This window comes from Mercenaria mercenaria, chromosome 15 (assembly GCF_021730395.1).
Source record: "Mercenaria mercenaria strain notata chromosome 15, MADL_Memer_1, whole genome shotgun sequence".
Taxonomy (NCBI): Eukaryota; Metazoa; Mollusca; class Bivalvia; order Venerida; family Veneridae; genus Mercenaria; species Mercenaria mercenaria.
The window spans coordinates 39,181,826-39,202,722 of NC_069375.1; the positions used below are offsets into that span (position 1 = coordinate 39,181,826).

General features: G+C 33.7%; 1 protein-coding gene across 1 annotated transcript in view; it reads left to right on the top strand.

The window, feature by feature from the left end:
- LOC123556058 (uncharacterized) overlaps window positions 1–20,897 on the top strand; it is a 174,613-nt gene that overhangs the window by 17,948 nt on the left and 135,768 nt on the right. The window contains exon 2 of the mRNA XM_053524194.1: window positions 14,036–14,205. Coding sequence (XP_053380169.1) covers window positions 14,036–14,205 — 170 coding nt within the window. The remainder of the gene's footprint in view (window positions 1–14,035; window positions 14,206–20,897) is intronic.

Sequence of the window (20,897 nt, forward strand, 5' to 3'; positions counted from 1 at the left end):
AGTAATTTCTATGCGTCATAGTAATTAAATGTAAATTAAAAAAAATCGAAACCTGTTGATATTATTCAATGATAATAGTTTCCCATAACTGAAAACAGTAATAAAAATGGATTAGAAAGACTTAAGACCAAAACACCAACACCTCGCAGGGACTTGAACTCAAGGCCCTTCAAAAATGTTTATTAATATATTATAAAACAATTCTACAATTTGACCTTCACGTATTTTTCTGAATGAGTGAACTCTTTTCTTTCTAGTGATATCTTGTCTTGCTACTCAACGCAGATGGACACAACAAAAGAATAAAAGAACTATATCTAATACATCTTTCACATTTAGAACTTACTTTCTACTTTCGTTGTAGTTGTTGTAACATTCATATATCTTTGCTATTGAACCATTCAAATTGATGTGTCGCGAAACCCTGCAACCATGAAATATTGCTCTTCCGTAAAATATACACAACATTCAATTAATACTTACATGATGTCTTTGGAACATTTACTATCGTGTCAGAAATGTTTCAGTATCAGTATACAACACATCAATAAATTTGATTCTATTTTGTTTTATAAGATTTAACTTCTGTCTGTTAATATCTTCTTTGTAACATTGTTTTAAATATCACTGTTTAACACCTGTAAAGATATATCAAAATGTCTGATCACAATAAGCCCCAATAGCATAACATTGGAAACAATGTATGATATGCTCGAACGGTGGCAAATTGTATCCTTGCACATATGCAACAATTTTCTACCATTCGAGAACTCATTTAATATCATGATCGTGATTTCTTCGACAAACATTGACTTTGCATCTTGGTAAAGATATTGTGATAGAGCCGCGGCAAAGGAGCACAATGGATCGGTCTAAAATCAGATACGAAACGATTATTGTGCTAAAGCAATAGAGTCAAATGTGACTGAAAAAAAAAACGCCCTAAGTAATACCTAGAATGATCCTTTTAGGAAAAAAAACTTATTTGTTTCCTGTCAAGAAAGGCAATATCGCAAATATTAGTTGTTGAAAGAGGCCAATGGTCTGTGGGTGAAAAATTATGGCAATCATAACGTCTCACTATATTTCAGAAACGTCTATATTAGGCAATAAACACAAAATATGCCAAGTTATTGTCGATGAAAAATACATAGCAATTCTAGTGTTTGGACGGAAACGTTCACATTTAAGATCTTTCATCAACAGCTAAATTCCTCAGGAGAAAAAGGTTACTCATCCCTCAGGCTGGTACATTAGATGATTCTTGGTCCTTCCAAAGTGAAAATTTGAACATTTCTTGGGCAGAATTATTCTCTTTCAGCTCGTCACAGAATCTTGTATGCTCGACCCTTACATGTACACATACATCTACAAACCTACTCCTGGACCAGTTATTCGTGGTCATCACTTATAACATTTACAGGTTGCAGTCGGTGTATTACACATTAAACATCAAGAAGTACAGAACTAAAATGCTTCTTACACGGGTTATATATTTAATTCGACTAAGTTTAGACTATTAGAATCAGGAAGATAATAATAAGCAACCGCTCTCTAATAAAGGTGCCTGTATTCCAAGAAACTTGAATGACCGCCATATGTTCTTTATGTCGTTGACAATTATCATTTAAAAAAAGACAATTTCGATAGTAAGAATTATGTCATTAGAACTGTTATGAAAATCCTCCAAAAATGTTATTAAATGTTGTACCAGCCCTCGACCACTGATAAAATTATCCATAATCTTTTAAGGGTATTCCGAATGCCAGACAATGGCAAATGTTTGATCACCGGTTGTGATACCCATCATGAAAAGTTTCCTTTGCATAGACTGGGCTTAAATGACAGGCGTATTCTAAAATGACGGTAACAATCGAAATTATAGACTTTGGAAAGTTGATTGTTAAATGTCTCCATTATCATCCAAAGAAGTTTTGAGATCCTATGGAAACTATTAATCCTTAAATTCTGAAAGGTTTCCATCAATATAAAACTTATCTACCGGGAACGAAACGTTCGAAGAAAGGTCGGAATTCTAATCATTGCATTTAGTTAAGTGTGGATATTTAAAATAATTGTGTAGTTCAACGCGATACGAATGATGGGCCAGCAAATTGGTATATGATAATGTTGATGTGTAGCAGAGAATGAGCTTTGTTCCATAAAATGCTACATAACTATCGCAATTGGAAAGTGTACATAACATTGCGATAGTTTAAAGCACACATAAAAAATAATATGTTGAAATATAGTGGATGGGGTAAGATATACTTTGAAAACTTCGCTTTATTTGTTTATATACTTCAATATGGTTAACACATTGACAATAAATATTCTAGAATGGAAAACCAAAGATAGTAAAATAAAGTTTTGCTGTGTAACTTCAATAAATTATAAAATTCGCTAAGTTATAATTTCAAACTCGGCCACCATTTTGATGACGTCATAGATCGGTCCAGTCGCGGAACTTGGGCTTGCAACATGTCATTTTATGACCTACTGACATGGTCTAACAGTTTGGTATATGTCGCCATTAATCATTTCTTTCCGATCGCATGGGAATCCCTTTCTGAATACACTATTTCCAGCAACAGTTTTCTCAACAAATTTTACGAAATTTTATGAAATGCTGTGGATTTTAACAATTTAATAAAATAGTCTTCTGTTTGTTGAGTTGACAAATTCTACCAAAAATGTCACACTTCTCCCCCGTGCAAGTTTTGCCTGAGATAATAGAGAGTTTGAGATTTCAACCTTAGCCTTCCCCTTCAACGTCTCTTGCAAAGTTAACGTATGAAGTTGAAGTTAGATTAAAATTCCTTGAGATTTCAATATTTAGAATGTACTTTACTTCTTTTTATCCGCCCTTTCAATTTATCCGTAATTATGATCGTTTTTATGTGCATTTTGACATCAACGGTATACAACGGTATCGGCACACCGAGTTTCAAGACCGAGTTTCTTTATAAAATGTAAGAATAAAAAGGGGGGATTGACCCTCAACGCCCTTCTGCCAGGCTCTGGGTACGTGCATGTAAAGAATGGAGTTATCCCATACGGCTTACAGGAAACTTCTCGCATCATGATGCCATAGATCTGAAATTGTCTGATACTTCAGAAGAATTTTCCGTCTTACTAGTACCATTTTATGTTTATAATTAAAACGCAACTGTCGTATAAAGTGTCAGACAGAAGCGGATTGTTTTTATCTGGAAGTGAAAATAAAATGTTCCACCAAATGATAATTGCGCCTAATTATTTATTTTTCAAGTAAAATGACATTCTTGGCATGTGCCTCCATCCAGGTTTCAGTCTTTGATGCCAAGTATGTGAACAGAGTAGATGAAAAAAGACTAAAAATTTGACTTTCGTGATTTCACATCTCACGTTCAAAACTTCACTTCATACGTCAAAAAAGCCCTTCTAGTATTATCAAAATCGCCGGGGGACACAATTATGAGGTAGACGTTAAAGTTTGAAAAAAATCTCAATGCTTCTCAAAATCAGTTGATTACTTCTTGTTTCTAGGTTCAATTCAATAGATTTAGTTAAAACTATTAGCCATACAAAACTCCATTATTCTAATACTTATTGATAGTGTTTCGCATCAAATTTAGTCTTATTATACATATGGATAACCGAATAACTTAATAAGCAGAAATCCTGAAAAAAAGCTTTTTATTTCACATATTAAGAAAGAGAATAAAATCTGGAAAGTAGTCTTAGGCTTACTTGATATTACATGGAAAACATTAGTAGCAACGTCTGATATAAATAAAATACACGCATATCGGTGACGTGTTACCCAAAATATATATGAGGGACGTTGAAGGGGAAGGCGAAGGTTGAAATCTCAAACTCTCTACTATGTGCATAGCCACCTACGCTTACAATAAAGTTTTAGCGGCGTTGTCTATATTTATTTTTCAGATACTTTACCCAGGATCTTTTTTTCTGCTCAAATAACTCTTTTTCAGAAAATGATATCAGAAATATTTTTTCAGACTGCGTACTTTGATAAGATTAAAAAGATAGTGCCTACTTGAAGATTGTGCTTTCAGTTACAATGCCTACGTAAAATGTTACAAAAGTTTCTCTCAGAAATATTCACGTGAATAATTTAATTTATTTATTTTGTTGGATTTAACGTCGCACCGACACAATTATAGGGCTTATGGCTACTTTTCATCTTAAATGGAGTAGGAAGACACTAGGTGCCCATCCCTGTATTATTTCTCCACGAGCGGGCACCAGGGTATAACCACCGACCTTTTGTTAGCCAGCTGGATGACTTCCTAACATGAAGCCTCGAGTGAGTCTTGAACCCACTTTGATGGGGGGCAAGTGATTTGAAGTCAGCGACCTTAACCACTGGAACACGGAGGTCCCTTCATATGAATAAAGAAATCCGTATAGGTTATACACTATCACAAAATTGATCATGCAATAGAACTTTTTTAATGTTGTATTGGAACAGTATGTATACTTATGCATATCAATTAAAAGTTCAGCTTTTACTCTATAACAGAGATGCAAATACCATGAAAAGTATAAAATGGTAAGTCATGACCAGGTATATATACTAAACATATTGTGAAGTTTTCCGATATAATTACTACCTATTATTTATCCCCCCGCCAAAGGCGAAGGGGATATTAGAAATGCTCTCCGTCCGTCCGTCCGTGCGTCCGTTTGTCCGTCCGCAACGATCATTGTCCGGAGCATAACTCCAAAAGTACTGGAGGGATTTTCTTCAAACTTCATACACTGATAGAACACATTGGGAGGAAGTGCAGTGTGCAAGAACACTAACTCTACCTTGCCTATTTTTTGAGTTATTCCCCTTTATCATATTTTCTTAAAACATTTTGTCCGGAGCATAACTCCAAAAGTACTGGAGGGATTTTCTTCAACCTTCATACACTGATAGAACACATTGGGAGAAAGTGCAGTGTGCAAGAATAATAACTCTACCTTGCCTATTTTTTGAGTTATTCCCCTTTATCATATTTTCTTTAAAAAATTTGTCCGGAGCATAACTCCAAAAGTACTGGAGGGATTTTCTTCAAACTTTATACACTGATAGAACACATTGGGAGGAAGTGCAGTGTGCAAGAACAATAACTCTGCCTTGCCTATTTTTTGAGTTATTCCCCTTTATCATATTTTCTTAAAAAAATTTGTCCGGGGCATATCTTCTTCATGCATGGAGGGATTTCGATATATCTTGGCACAAATGTTTACCACCACGAGGCGGAGTGTCATGCGCAAGAACCAGGTCCCTAGGTCTAAGGTCAAGGTCACACTTAGAGGTCAAAGGATACAAGAATAGAAACCTTGTCCGGAGCATTTCTTCTTCATGCATAGAGGGATTTTGATATAACTTGGCACAAATGTTCACCACCACGAGACGGAGTGTCATGCGCAAGATCCAGGTCACTAGGTAGGCATAAGGTCAAGGTCACACTTAGAGGCCAAATGTCAGATACAAGAATGACTTTGTCCGAAGCATTTCTTCTTCATGCATGGAGGGATTTTGATGTAACTTGGCACAATTATACACCATCATGAGACGAAGTGTCATGAGCAGTTCCCTTCTTTAGAATTAGTTCCCTTTGTTGTTACTTGAAATAGCTTTTATTGTAACTTTTTCATTACTAGTCGTAAGGAAAAATCGAGACCACTTTTCTGTAGTACAGCAAGCATGCTAAATCTAATTTTGAGGTGTATTTTGACCAATCTCTACCTGATAAAGATTTTTGTGTGGACTTGCAATTCCATTTGCAAATACAGCTGCTAGAGTAAAGAAATTTGCTTTGACGGGCATATATTGTGACATTCTGGCACTCTTGTTCCCTGTTAGCTTTCCATTCCTTCTTTTTACAGTAGCCATATATAGAAAAACATCATAGCTATACTGTTCATGAAAATTAACAAAATTTAGCAGTAAACCACCTCACTACTGACTTATTCTTTCTTCCACATTTTAAAACCCCTGATGCGGACCACAACTAAACGGTTCTTCAAAGCTTTTCCCAAAATTAATACTTTCAGACACTAACTTGCCAGGAACTTTAGACTTCAGTTATAATATGCCCGGAGGGGGGATTAGCCATGTGTAACATGGCTCTTGTTTGATTATGAAATAAGTGAAAACTTAACCCCCTTTTAGACTTACAGCAGCTATTCCTTAGTAAAAATAACAATAACAAGCATTTAAACAGTAAAATTTTTCCACAAACATTAGAATGTTCTTATCAGTTATTCGACAATAAGATCTCCCCATACTGATACCTCTTTAATTCCATTTGTATTAGAATGTCTGTCACTCACCCGAACCTTAACACATGTCAACTTGCTGTCGTGAAGATTTCATAAACAGTGTAAAAGTAATACATCTATATTATATGCATTACTTAATTTAAAGGTTCATGTTATTAAATCCCTAGTTACCCCACCCCCCTCCCCCCAATCCTTTGCCAAATACGCAAGCGTGACAAACATTACAAAAGAAGACAGAAGTCCCATCATATTAACCCCACTCTGACAAAATACTCCAAGGCCTTTAAATATAGCACCAAAAAGCAAATGCTTATCGGTTCTATTTGGAATCAGTTACTTTCGATGGCGATTCCCTGTCAGGCAGAAACAATATATTCATGAATAACTCCGAAAACTGTGGTGAAGATCCTCTGAAAGGCAAGGATCTTTCTCATACTGACCCTGTCGAAGAAGCAAATATATTCAATATCCAGTTTGAAGCATTATACCACTCCGTTTGAAACAGTTGTTTAAAAAATAATTTGATCCATATTAACAACTAAGATACCTGGGATTTGGCATAAATCTTTGCAATGGACAAAGACAATTTTGTCTTCATCAGCGCAGTTTAGGGCTTATGTCTTTCACAGTATGGGTCTAGTAAATAGAGGTCATTGTTAATTAGAAAAATAGTCAACTGTATAACTGTATCAATCAATAAGAGGAAACAGTGTATCAAACAGAGTATTAACAAAGTTTTATTTAAGAAACATGTGATAACTATAGATTTTATATCTTTTTTATCTTGTACCTTTTATTGAAAGAAAACTGATTGTTGTTTAAACACAACAATTTAAATTATAATAAAAAATATTTAGGAATATATTACAAATTTAACCATAATTCCAGGTATATTTTAAATTGTAGGAGTTGAGCACAAATTCAAATTTGACATGCATTTCCACTACTATCTACGAACAGGCTCAATCAAACCGAGCCTGCAACATTTTCGTTTTTGTTGTGTTGAGCGACCTGTGGAGTTTCCACTTTCCTATTTAAAAAAAATGACATTCATACATCAATTTTTTTATTTAATTTAAATTACTGCTTGCTGAATAGTTTAAAGAATAATTGTCTAAGACTAAAACACCGTGTACATTGAAGAGTTATAACATAAAGCATGAAAAAAGGTACACTTTATGCTACTTATTATAAAATCGAAAATTCAACAGATGAAACACAATAATTTGATTTTATTTGATTATGATAATTATACCTCAATCTCAGTGATTGCACTTTTATGATAAAGTCATTTTACAATTTTACAGAGAGAGAGAGAGAGAAATAAGATAACTGTCACTGGTATGGCCTTTTTCATTCAATAATTATTAAAGGAAACTAAAGGCCTTTCTTAAAAATCTATCGCACACGTTTTCATGAGCAAGCGGGTACCCCTACTCTGCTTATTGCCCTTCGATTAACTACTATTACATTATTGCTGATAAGCACCTGATAAGGCTTGAGTTAATGGATTGGGAAAGGGGAACTTAAGGTAATATGCGCCACCTAACGAATTTCAACGGACTGTTATGAAATTTTGCCAAATTAAATTTGACGCTATTTCCGATTGACTGGTATTTTTTCCAGTTCTCTGTTATTCTCCATTTTACAGCTGTAAATCTTCAAACATGACCACAAACGTCATTTTTTCAGCAAAGCAAAAATACGGGAATAAAAACTTTATTTTCAAGTTTGCATTAAAATTATCTCTCCAATGAGATATAATTTGTCAAGTTTATTTCGACGTCACATTGGAGGCAAACGATTTATCAATGCAAAACACGCAAGACTGACGTCGAGCTTCACCCAAAAATTTGCCAGATTAAAAAAAACTGCCAGATAGTTTTTTGAATAAATTTGAACAAGCGTGCAAAATTTCAATCGCTATCGATTTAGTAAAAGAACAATGGTGGTCACCGTTTTAGATTTCGCTCTATTTACCGTGGTGCTTCTCCTACCCCCAGTAAAAGTGACGACGTTTTTATACTTATTTTCTGAATGTCTGTTAGTTTAAATTCAGTTTCTGTTTCGTTTGGTGGGTATAATGAAATAATATCACAATAATGATAAAATGAAGACGTTATTTGATTATATTCTTCAAACAGATGAATGTTTTCGAGAAAATGTACTATACATCACAAACAGACATGCTTTATTATAGACAAAACATTTGCCCAAGTGACTGTGCAATCTGTTTAACAGTTCTTTCTGAGATGAAAGGAAAAGATTTTACGTTGTTCTTTTTTGAAGTACTTAACACCAGTTTTGCCTATTTAGTTAACATGTATTCGCCGAGTTAATTTTTGAAATGCATGTATATAAAATTCAATGGAACACCAGCAAGTGAATACCAAACTACAATAATAAAATAAAAAGTTCGAACTCTAGTATTGAGTGCACAGTTACTGATTCCATCCTCATATAGAAACAGTTAACAGTAATTTAGATTACGCACACAGTAATCTAATGAGGAAAGAAAAGAATTTGTCCCATAAGTTTATTTAAGGTCTTATGAATCACATGTACCTCCAAGACGTTCACACTGCATACTTTCACCCGTGGTACTTGACGCGCATATACATTAATCCGTGATCAAAATGCATACATGTAATTTTTTGTTTGAAGAGAATGATAATAAAACGATATTTATCTTTTGATTCATATTGAGTACTTTAACAAAATACTTGATTTGTTTATATATCCGACAAAAAATGTTACAAACAACACCGAAGACAGTTTGCACTTGATATCAGACGTTGGTTCGTACATGTGCTATATATATATCCCGACAAAAATGATATGATAAATCCCTGCTGGAAATCATGCAGTTAATTGACCAAAATACTCACAAAACGTTAGTATGGCTTTATATATAAATATATTTATTAATTTAATTGTATACTACAGTCATCTTTTACAAAGTCTCCATTTTATTTTCTGACCAAATTTTCTTAAATAAACTATCAACTGTGCACATGCTTTCAATACCTTTAAAATGAGACATTTAAAATTGTGGTATGTCTATTGTTTGAACCTACGTCTGTAACAATTTAGAAGACGATCTTAACTTTAATATTTTGAGATGTTTAATTGACAGAAATTGAACAGTCACTGTTACAGTAGTATGAATGACATAAGCAAACAAAACATAAAAAGAATGTGTAAGAATAAAGAATCAGTCTTTTTATTTCCCAACTACACTTTTAGCCCAGATAATCTATTGTTTTAATAGGACCTATGTAAACACTGCACTCATTCATCGAAATAACTGCATTTGTATTAAGAACGCACCGTCATCTGCGTTTTCTTATATACCATTGCATTTTTTTCTACACACAAACTGGCCAACTGCACTTCCGACGAGGAAGCTCGAACTTTTACCCGTTTCCTCTCCAGCTACCGGCTTGTGCATACAAGTCACGTGTAGTATTATTTTCTATAATGGTTCCTTTTGTCCCTAGCATGCGTTCGACGGAATACCAAAGGAAGATAAAATACACAGACAAGGGTATATCCAGTACCGGCATGAATCTTACCTGGTAATTATCATTTCCGTGAACATAAATATAAATCGAAGTCTTAGATGAACACAAAAATATTAGGTAATAGAATCTCTTAAAGATTGACTACAAACATTTTGTTTAGAATTTTAACATTTGATTTGTGTATCTAACTGTGCTTGTTTGTAAGATCATATTCATTTTTCTGCTAATGTTTTAGCATTTCGACAAATATTGTTAATGTTCTCAAATTTAAATAAAGTTTGTTTAAGAATTGAAGCTGTAACTACACATAAGGAATCAGCGTACGCCCAGTGAATACAACTTTTGGCTAGAATGTACTTTACCGATACGAATTTCCTGTTTCAATGAAAGGACTGTTTGTATTTCTGTGTCCTGTATATGAGAGCATTTTCTCGAAATCATTTATTTATTTCAATATTTGCCTGAAATAATATCTTCGTTTTATCATTACAGCAATTAGTATCATTATATCCACCAATAGAAAAAGAAACTGAATTTAAATTAATGAAAATTTACGAAATAAATATAAAAAACGTCGTCATTGTTACTGGGGGTAGAGGAAGCGCCACGGTAAATAGAGCAAACTCTAAAACGGTGACCCCCATTTTTTTTTACGGAATCAATAGTGAATGGAATTTTGCACGCTTGTTCAAATTTATTTTAAAAAATTATCTGGCAGTTTTTTTAATATAGGCGTCTTTACGCAAAATTGTGGGTGAAGCTCGACGTCTGTTTTGCCTGTTTTGCGTTGATTAATCTTTGCCTCAAATGTGACGTCGAAATAAACTTGACAAATTATATATCATTAGAGAGATAATTTTAATACAAACTTGAAAATAAAGATTTTTTTGCCGTATTTTTGTTGTATATAAAAACGCTACTTTAAAAACCTTTCAAGTATGTCATTTTGCGCTCTGCTGAAAAAAATGACAGTAGTGGGCATGTTTGAAGATTTACAGGTGCAAAATGAAGAATAACTGTGAACTGGAAAAAATACCAGTCAATCGGAAATATCGTCAAATTTAATTTGACCAAATTTCATAACAGTCCTTTGAAAAACGTTAGGTGGCGCATATTACCTTAAAGAGTAGTGGATCTAGGCCTTTAAAGAGTTACACTATTAGGTATCATCAATCCTAACTTATTTTTTAAAACATTTCCCTTGAAACAGGTATTGTTCTCCAGACTGCAAAAGTGCAGTCGTTGCTCCCATTTATAAGAAAGGTCCAAAGTCCAGACCAATAACTGTAGGCTAATCTCTCTCACCTGCATTGTTTCCAAAATCATGGAGCACATTTTGATTTTAAATAATATGATAAAAATGCCTGTTGAGCTAGTAGTACCAGCATGGATTTCGATCAAAACATAGCTGCGAAACTCATCTTTTCAGCTTTGACAACACTGAAAGTGGTAAACAAACAGATGTTTTTGTTATGAATTTTAGTAAGGCTTTGAAGACAAGGTTGGTCACAATAAACTACTAAGTAATGCACACACTTGTACAGCTGGGAGTCAACCCTCTAGTATCACGATGATTAAAGTCATTTCTGAAGGACCACACTCTTACGACTGCCCTTCATATTCTCTATATGTCCTATCTTGGGTTCCCTAAGGCTCCGTTCTCGGCCGTTCCTTTTTTCTATCCTACATAAACGATCTTCCTGACTCTATAAAAAGCAAAACCACGCTGTTTCTCGATGATACTACAGTATATCTGAAAGTCACACTCCAAACCCTTACAAAATGATCTGCATGCTCCTGAACAGTGGGAACAGAAAGTGAATTCAGTCCTGATAAGTGTGATATGTTGCGCATAAGTAGAAAAGAGAACCCATATATTTCCCCCTACGTTCTGCATGGCACCACTGAATTACAAATCACCGATTGTGCTAAATACATTGAGGTGACAATCTCTAAAGATCTAAACCGGTCACCCAATATCAATAATATTACATCCAGAGGAATTAAATCTGTCCGAGTCATCAGAAGAAATGTCAAGACAAGCAAGAAGAGATTTTAAAACAAAGGCTTATAACATCTACCTCCGCCCCTCAATTAGAATATTGTTCAACATTCTTTTTTTTTGAAACCCATGGAATATTCCAAAACTAACAAACTTGAAATGATTAGATTGGCAGCAACAAACAATGTCTGTAACAATTATGACTACACAAGCAGTGTTTCCCTACATGATAAATAACTGGCAAAGCCTAGAACAACACCTTCAACAAACCTCTTTGATTGTATTCTGCCAAACCAAATACAGTCAAGTCCATGTAGACGTCACCTCACCCCTACCAGGAACATAAACTACCTAATTCCACATTTACGCACACAATACTATTCCAATTCCTTTTTCCAAGAACACTTTGTGGAATATCATCCCAAGCAATATGCAGTCCACTCCTAGCCTTTGTCTATTAGTTGAGTAACTGATAAGGGATTTAAGGTACTTCGTTTGCTTTTAACACTGTAGCCTTTGTGCTCTCTTAACTTTGCACTTCGTGATATTTCTCTTACTTTTAACAACTGTTCACTTGACTTGTAACTCTGCCGTATAATTAGCAGTGAATTTGCAGTGTATTCTACAGGTGTAGATGTGGATCAAAGGCTTACAAGAGGCGAAATTTCTGTCGCTGCTGATCTTCAGCCTGAAATCAAGCAGTCAACATTCAACTTCCTTCTATAGCTTTGTTTATTTCATGGTTGTTGTTCGTACTTCCATTCTTTTATCCTAAATACAGACGATCATATTATTTCGGCAATATCTTTTGCAAGATTATAAACCCCTTTTGAAAACGTCTTTCGTGTTAAATGTAGTTGATAATGATTTTTTTAATAATCATGATGCATGTCATACGTGTGAAAATATCAGTTGTATTCTTCACTTGCGTGGAATGAGACAATACATGTATGAAATTCTCTCCACCACTTCAATAAAGATATAAATGTACAGATACCTGCACGAACACGAAGACATAGGCTCAAAGAAATTTAGATATATCATAGAAGTATTTAACAATTTTACAATATAGATATTGTAACGTCACGACATTGTGACACTATGAAACAATTCCCATTAAAATTACAAAACATAAAGAAGAAAACTCGTTTGTTTAAAATGTAAGATCAAAAAATGTTTCACTCGTGAACGTCATGTATTATATGAAAATTTGCATCTGGTGTTGACTCAGAGAACGATTTTTCTATTTATAAGCAGAAAAATATCCTGTATACATTAACGGCGCGTACATTGATGTCATGTTTTATGTCAGTTATAGTAAGCTAATCGAAAATAAAAAAAAAACATGTAAGAGTTAGCTCGCTGTATACAAATATTTGACTTAGAAGTATTGTTTCTTAATTATACAAAATGTAAAGCCATTGTTGCGTAAATTTGGCGTAATTGTCAATTTTTCAACAGACTTTAGAATTTGCCGCTCTTTTTAAATCTTGCATAGATTACACACATACACGTTCATGTTTGCCACGACATAGGCAAAAAGCCTCATTTAAACCGATAAAGTAGTCACTGACTCATGTTGAAAGTAACTTCAAGCTGAATACGAGAATTTCAAATCGTTCATGGGTTCATAAAGATTCATAAAATATGATGTAATTTTGAAGCATTAATTTTGTCACCCGCTTCATTCAAAAGTTGATTATATGCTAAATGTTAGTATAAAAACACCACTGTACATATCAATACAATACGCGCGCACATATATTAGTAAAAAGACCTCTGCGCACGTATCAATCTATGTCAAACCTATATCTTTCCACTACTGTTTCTTTTTGGTGCGGGTCAACTTTACGATTCATGCTGTCTGGCTCTGTTTAGGATGATCTATGCTTCAGGAAATCTACCCTAACGCTTTATTGTTTGATATGTATGATAAGAAGACATGTTAACTAACTTAGATATGTCTTTGGGGGATTTTATTATGACATTTTGAATAAGAAAGACCAATCGTTTGTCATTCTAGAACATATGACATACCATTCTTATATTTTCATGATTATGTGCTGATAAAATATTATATTAGTTTCAAGAGAGATAGTTCGATTAAAAAATTATAGTAAATGTTAGTTATTTTCGATACGTTATTTTTCTTCTTTCTTATACGTACAACAGAAGACTAACAACATTCATGGTTCTCATTGATTATTAGTATGTCATATCATTTTAGGTGGTTTGATTAACGGACAATTGAGCAATGAATCGAATGTGGAATACATATATAATGAATCTACAATAACGACTTTCGGCACAGAACAAACACATAGATGGATAATAGAATACCCAACTGGACGTTTTGTGAGGATCGTCTTCACAAATGTATCACTGGAAAAAAATCAGGTATACTTGGTTAAAAAGTTTGTCTTCGAAGTATTTCATATAGTACTTTGCAGGGGGTGGGGCTATAAAGGAAACAATTTGTCTCGTCCGTCCCCGTCCCGTATCGTCCCATCTAAAGAATCAATAAACATATATTGAAACTTACACTTTGTTTGTAGGATTACACGCCAAGTACAAATACTAGGTCCCATAATTCTGACTTTTGTTTGACAAAATTATCTGCAATTGTCACATGGAATATTTCATTGATATGTCTTTCAATATTTCTTATACCTATTCATGCATTTCATTTAAATCTCACATACATGTTTGATCAGATAGACTTCAAAAAAGGTTGAAAAGATCACAAGGCATTTTTTATATATAAGACCCCATAATCAAGACATTCATTTTGTCAAAATAACATTCCTTTTTGCACTTGGGCAATGTCCCTAAAATACTTTTTCACTCGATAAAATGTATTCATCTTCACACGATGAGGGATCAAAGTGAAATAAACACAACTTAGGTCAAGTTCCCTATAATCTCTGTTTTTGATCTTGACAAAATCATTTCCAAATGGACTTTCAACGCAAAATTATTATTTTCCTTAACTATCTCTGAAACCAAACAAATCCTTAAAAGGTTAAAGGGTTATTTCCTTTAAAACAAATGAGACGCGCCTTGAGAAAACCAATATAGTGCGTTTGCGACCGGCATATGATCTAGACAAGCCTGTGCATCCGCACAGTAAGGTCAGGATCCATGCTGTTCGCTTTAAAAGCCTATTGTAATTTGAGAAACGTTAGCGAACAGCATGGATCCTGACCAGACGCGCGGAAGCACATGCTGGTCCGGATCCATGCTGGTTGCAAACGCAATAGCAGGTTTTTCTCATGAGGTGGGTCATATGCATTTTTTTAATATGGGATAATTTACAATTATATGCACCTCAAGCCCAAGTTCAATATATGTTAAATTTAAAAAAAAAGAACTACCCCCCCGGTTTGGGCTTCCAATGTGGTTATTATTTCGTTGTAGTTTTATATAAACTTGTTGGCTAATGAGGAAGTTGACATAATAAATCCCATTACTTTGTCTGCTATTGATACCAGTATTGTACTTTTACACATTCCCCCCATGTTTTATATAGTCCGTAAGAGGAATTGAAAGGCACAATGGCCATAACCCTTCCTAAATGAGATAAATTAAAAAATAGCTTTGGCATTACTAAATAGAATTTAATAAGACTAAACCATCGAAAGATAAGTGAACTTAACAAATCTTATATATTATTTTTATACAAACTTGTCTCCCTTTCACTGCGAAAAAAGAGTTAATATACGGGAGTGTACGGAATCCCGTATATTACCCGTATACGGGAAGAAATACGGGAAAACTAAAATACGGGCGTGTACGGGGCTTGTATTTTAAAAGTCCGTATACAAATTAAATACGGATTTCCGTATACTATGAAGTACGGAATTTAGTATACGAAAACCCCGTTATTATTGAAATAGGGGAAATTCAAAAAAGGTTTATTCTGATCGTATACAACACCATATTTCCCGTATATATCTGGTGTACGAGAATACATAAATCCGTATATTACGAAAATACGGGACGTATATTTCCCTTTATATGTTTCATATACAACCCCGTATTTTTCCCGTATATTCTGGATATACGGGATATTTTATAGTTTGTATATTTCGAAAATAAAGGGATTAAATTTCTCGTATATTCTTTGTATACAACTCCGTATATTTCCCGTAATGCCGGAAATACGGATTTAAATAATTTGTATATTTCGAAAATACGGGACGTTAGTCCCGTATAGTTTCATATACAACCCCGTATATTTCCCGATATTCTGGATATACCGGATATGAATATTTGTATATTTCGAAATACAGGGATTAAATTTCCCGTATATTCTTCGTATACAACTCCGTATATTTCCCGTATATCCCGGAAATACTTTGATTTTAAAAAATTTGTTATTTTCGAAAATACGGCACGAATATGTCCCGTATATGCTTGGTGTACAACTCGTATATTTCCCGTATATCCCCAGAAATACGGGATTTAAATAATTTGTTTATTTTAAAAATACGGGACAATTATTTCCCGTAATATTCTTTGTATACAACTCCGTATATTTCCCGTAATATTCTGGATATGGGGGGTATGTATAGTTTGTTATATTTTGAAAATACAGGATTAAATTTCACGTATATTCTTCGTATACAACTCCGTATATTTCCCGTAATATGCCGGAAATACGGGATTTAAATATTTGTATATTTCGAAAATACGGGACGTATATGCCCGTATATGCTTGGTATACAACTCCGTATATTTCCCGTATATGCCGGAAATACGGGGTTTAAATAGCTAACAACTGCGAACGTGATATCTATCACATGCGAACGTGTCAGCTAAGATAGTTTTTACGTGCGCACGTGTTAATCAACACATTCGCACGTGGTATCTAACATGAGCGAATGTGGTGCTAACACGTGTGCACGTGATAAATAAATGTTCCCTATGTCCCCTCTATTCCACTGTAGTATACATGTGGCAGACTATTTATTTCTCGTGGATGTAGGGTCCTTTAGTATTGACCTACACATGTGAATATTTCGTATATTTTCCATAAATTCATTTTCAATGTCCAAACATAAATAGCGAAAAAAATATTACATATATAATTCTTAGTTGAATTATACTATCGCATGTGCAGGTACTGGGCGGCAAAGCTTTTTAGCTGCCAATATAAGGGTAGGGGGTTTCGATTTTTTGGCCATACCTTTTTCCCCCAAATTTATTTGCAGACTTTAAACTTATTTGTCAAACCACCGTGATATTTATGGTCCATTTAAATTAAAATTATCATATTCACCCTTTTGTAAAAAAGTCAATTATTTAAAATATTCTAGACAAAAAAAAAGGGACACATTACCAGTCACAAGCGTACTAAAATAAATACTTCAAGAGAAAAAATAAAATTTATAAAGATAAAACAGGTAGCGATAACATCACATTACTTTACTTCAAAGCAATGATAACCGTGGTAACGCGGATGGCGTGACACTGATTGACTGTATAAAATACAAATATTGCTTAAAATTAACGAAAACGCTCGAAAAATATTGGCAAAGATTAATGAGTGTCTTTCATTAAATCAAATGATATAAGCATTTACACTGATTTACCCATCTCCATGAAAATAAACTGTACATATAATTTCTGCGAACAGTTTTACTGCAACATTAATTGATAATAATTGTATGCATATTAACTAAATCATATAGATAGCCCATGTACCCTAAGCCTGGTAATCCAGTCTGACAATTAGCGCAAATTAATTGGGATCTTTAATGCATAGATATTAGGTATCCAATCAGTTGGGAACACGCTTCGTCACGCTTCGCGCGTTCATATCCAGAAGCGATAACATCTGGCTCAAATGACCGCACGCGATAATCTGTATATTGCATATTTCAGAGGGAAAGGAAGTCACGAGTAAGTACTTATTTGTTTTATATGTTTTAATTTTTAATAAACTGATTTTTTTTTGTGACAAACCAGACCATGAATTATATTTCAATTAATCGGAAACACGGGTTGCTTTTTATTGCTTTAACAAATTCAGAAGCGTCAAAAAGGTCAGTTTAATTTTGTAATCTTAATATAAAAAAGAAATTCAGAATAGCCGTTAAATAGTTCATTCATTCATTCATTCGATTGATCATTTCTTCACAACTAATCATTTAACTATTATTTCATTCATTCTTTCATCCGATAGTCTACAAGGATTCAGTCACCAAATGTTGATGTTGCAAGTGTTTAAAATAAAAAAAAAAATATCGTGCAAAATCATTTGAGAATACCATTGGGGTTAAACGAGATTAAAGTTGAAAGGCAAAAACAACTCCAGATAAAAGTTTTATTTCGTAGATGCTAGGTAGCCGAGGCTACTTTAAGAATGAATAAGGCGGCACGCACGTTCATTCATTCGATTAAACTGGAATCTCGGAAAAGCATTAATAAAGTTAATAATTACAATCTTTTTTTTTAGAAAATGGGTACCGGTAATCGACAAAATAACGTTTTTTTCTAGATGGCACTTTTGCAAAAAAATTACAACATCTCTTGCCTCTGTCTAGAGAAAAAATGTTTTTCTCTGCAAAAATATCAGTGTCGTATGAAGAAATTAATCATTACAGATTATTTTATCTCTACAGATTTTGTAAGTCTATGTAAGCGGTTGTCATGCGTTTTTTTTTTCAAAGTATTATATAACAAAAGGTTGGTAATAATAAAAATTTAAAATTATGTAAATTTGATTATTAACCCTGAAAGTTACAAGAATTTTATAGTGACCTAAAATACAACATACTATAGATCTTTTTTCATTTACCAATTTTTAGTAACATCTTTAAAACCGATAAAGCGGGAGAACAAATAATCCAATTTTTGTCGATTTCCGTACAAGTTGTTGTTGTTGTACACGGGGGTGGGGGTGGGTGAATCGTAACTAATTAGCTTTGGTCATTATAAATTTTTACTGGTGCATTACAGGCAAACGGTTTTACTAACGATGTACTTGAATGAAGTTTAAATCAATATTAAAGTGAAAATGCGGAACAAGTCGAATATGTATATAATACTTATTTATTTTTCAAATAAAAGTAATATTTAGTAATATGAATATGGTATCTAACATATTTAAAATCTTACATATATACACCTAAAACAAACATTTACTTTCAGGACCATACTTGTACAAACAATAAGTAATTGCTCAGCTTTGGGCTGTTATTTTAAATCGATTTTCAACGGACCATTTTGACATTTTAACAAATTAAAGTTGACGATATTTCCGATTGACTGGTATTTTTTTTAGTTCTGTGTTTTACTCCATTTTACAGCTGTAAATCTTCAAATATGACCACACACGTCTTTTATTTTTTCAGCAGGGCGCAAAATAACACTGACCGGATATTTTTTATCCCCAGGCAATATTGTAATACAAAATGAAATTTAAAGGGTGATTAAACATTTGACACAATTAAATTATCTTATTTTTAGTGTAACTGTATGCAATCTTGGGGTTAAAATAAATTTAAGAAATAACGCAATGTTTAAACGAATACTAAAAAAAGGCACTGGCCTCCAGATCGTCCGACAAGAACAGAAAAAAAATATATAATTGAGCCGTGCCATGAAAAACCCAACATAGTCTTAGTTTTCGACCCAATGGATCAAGACCAACCTGCGCATCCACGCAGTCTGCTCAGGGTCCTTTCTGTTCACTACAGTTTTTTCTAATTCTAATAGGCTTTGAAAGCGAACAGCATGGATCCTGACCAGACTGCACGGATGCGCAGGCTGGTCTCGATCCATGCTGGTCGCAAACCCACTATGTTGGTTTTCTCATGGCACGGCATTATAAATTTTTTTAGATATATGGATATTAATGGTGTAAATTATGCTACGTATACTGACATACCATAATGTTGCGGAAACACTAGAATTAGATGTTTTTACTAATTTTTACGATAAAAATTGTATATTTAACGCGCATTAAAAAACTAAACCCCCCTTGCGTTATAATTGGTAACGACGTGGGAAACTTCTTTATTGCCGCTGCGGTCAGGTTCGTTTCCCGGGGCGACCATCTTTTTTCTATATATGACATTTTTTTTTTTTATAGAAACAAAATGATTCCTATTTAAGTTTCATAATGTGACAACTTCAGCTTAAAAGGTATCCTTGATGAATGATAATTGTGCTTTTTAACTGAACCTCCTTTCAAAATTTTACTCCGTAGATGTTATTTGTAGAATTTTATCGTCAAAACATATCCTGTGCATTTAAGGAATATTGATTAAGGAATATTAAAGCCTGTTTGCCTGGGGTCTATATATTTCGAAAAAAACTGTGAGAACAATAAACATCTCGCGGGAAGGTCTATCTTTGCATGTCGCCGTTTTCTGTTTCTCTAGCCAGGGCCCGTCACGTGCACGAAAGACATGCGCTCGTGCAAAACCCAAACATTCTGAAACAAAGTGGTCATTTATTAGGAATGAAATCGAGTATGTCCCGTAAAATTTGATCTCAAACATTCAAACAAACTAGTACCATTTCTTTCATTTTACCACGAACAGACATGTATACACTGTTACATAATTATTATCGAATATTCGGCAACTCTAATATGAAATAATGTAAATTATATTGATACCCTGATATTATTTACTGTATTTTAGTTTTGGTTAATCTATGAGATTGGATAATTTTAAATCCAGATTTACAGATGCATTATATTTTATTTGAACATGATAAAGAGATGGGACGTTTATGATGAATATTTTACTTGTTTTAAGATATTATACTGACCGCGAGATTGGAAATTTTTGGAAACTCTTCAGATTGTTTTTAAACCCAAAAAATTAAAACGTTTTAGAGGCAAATATTCGTCAGAACTTGTTCAGTCACAAGTTTAAAGAGATTTTTTGAATATTAAATTAAAAAAAGCAGCTTAAAAAACGCGACTGTTATGCATTTTCATCAGTCAAGTTCGTCAAAATCCCGGGGAACCACGGTAGACCTCTGTATGCGAGAATGCGTTATGTCACTCTGATATATTTTATCCAAACTGTACAAAAGATTTATTGTGCATTTTGAATAAGTTCTAACAAGGA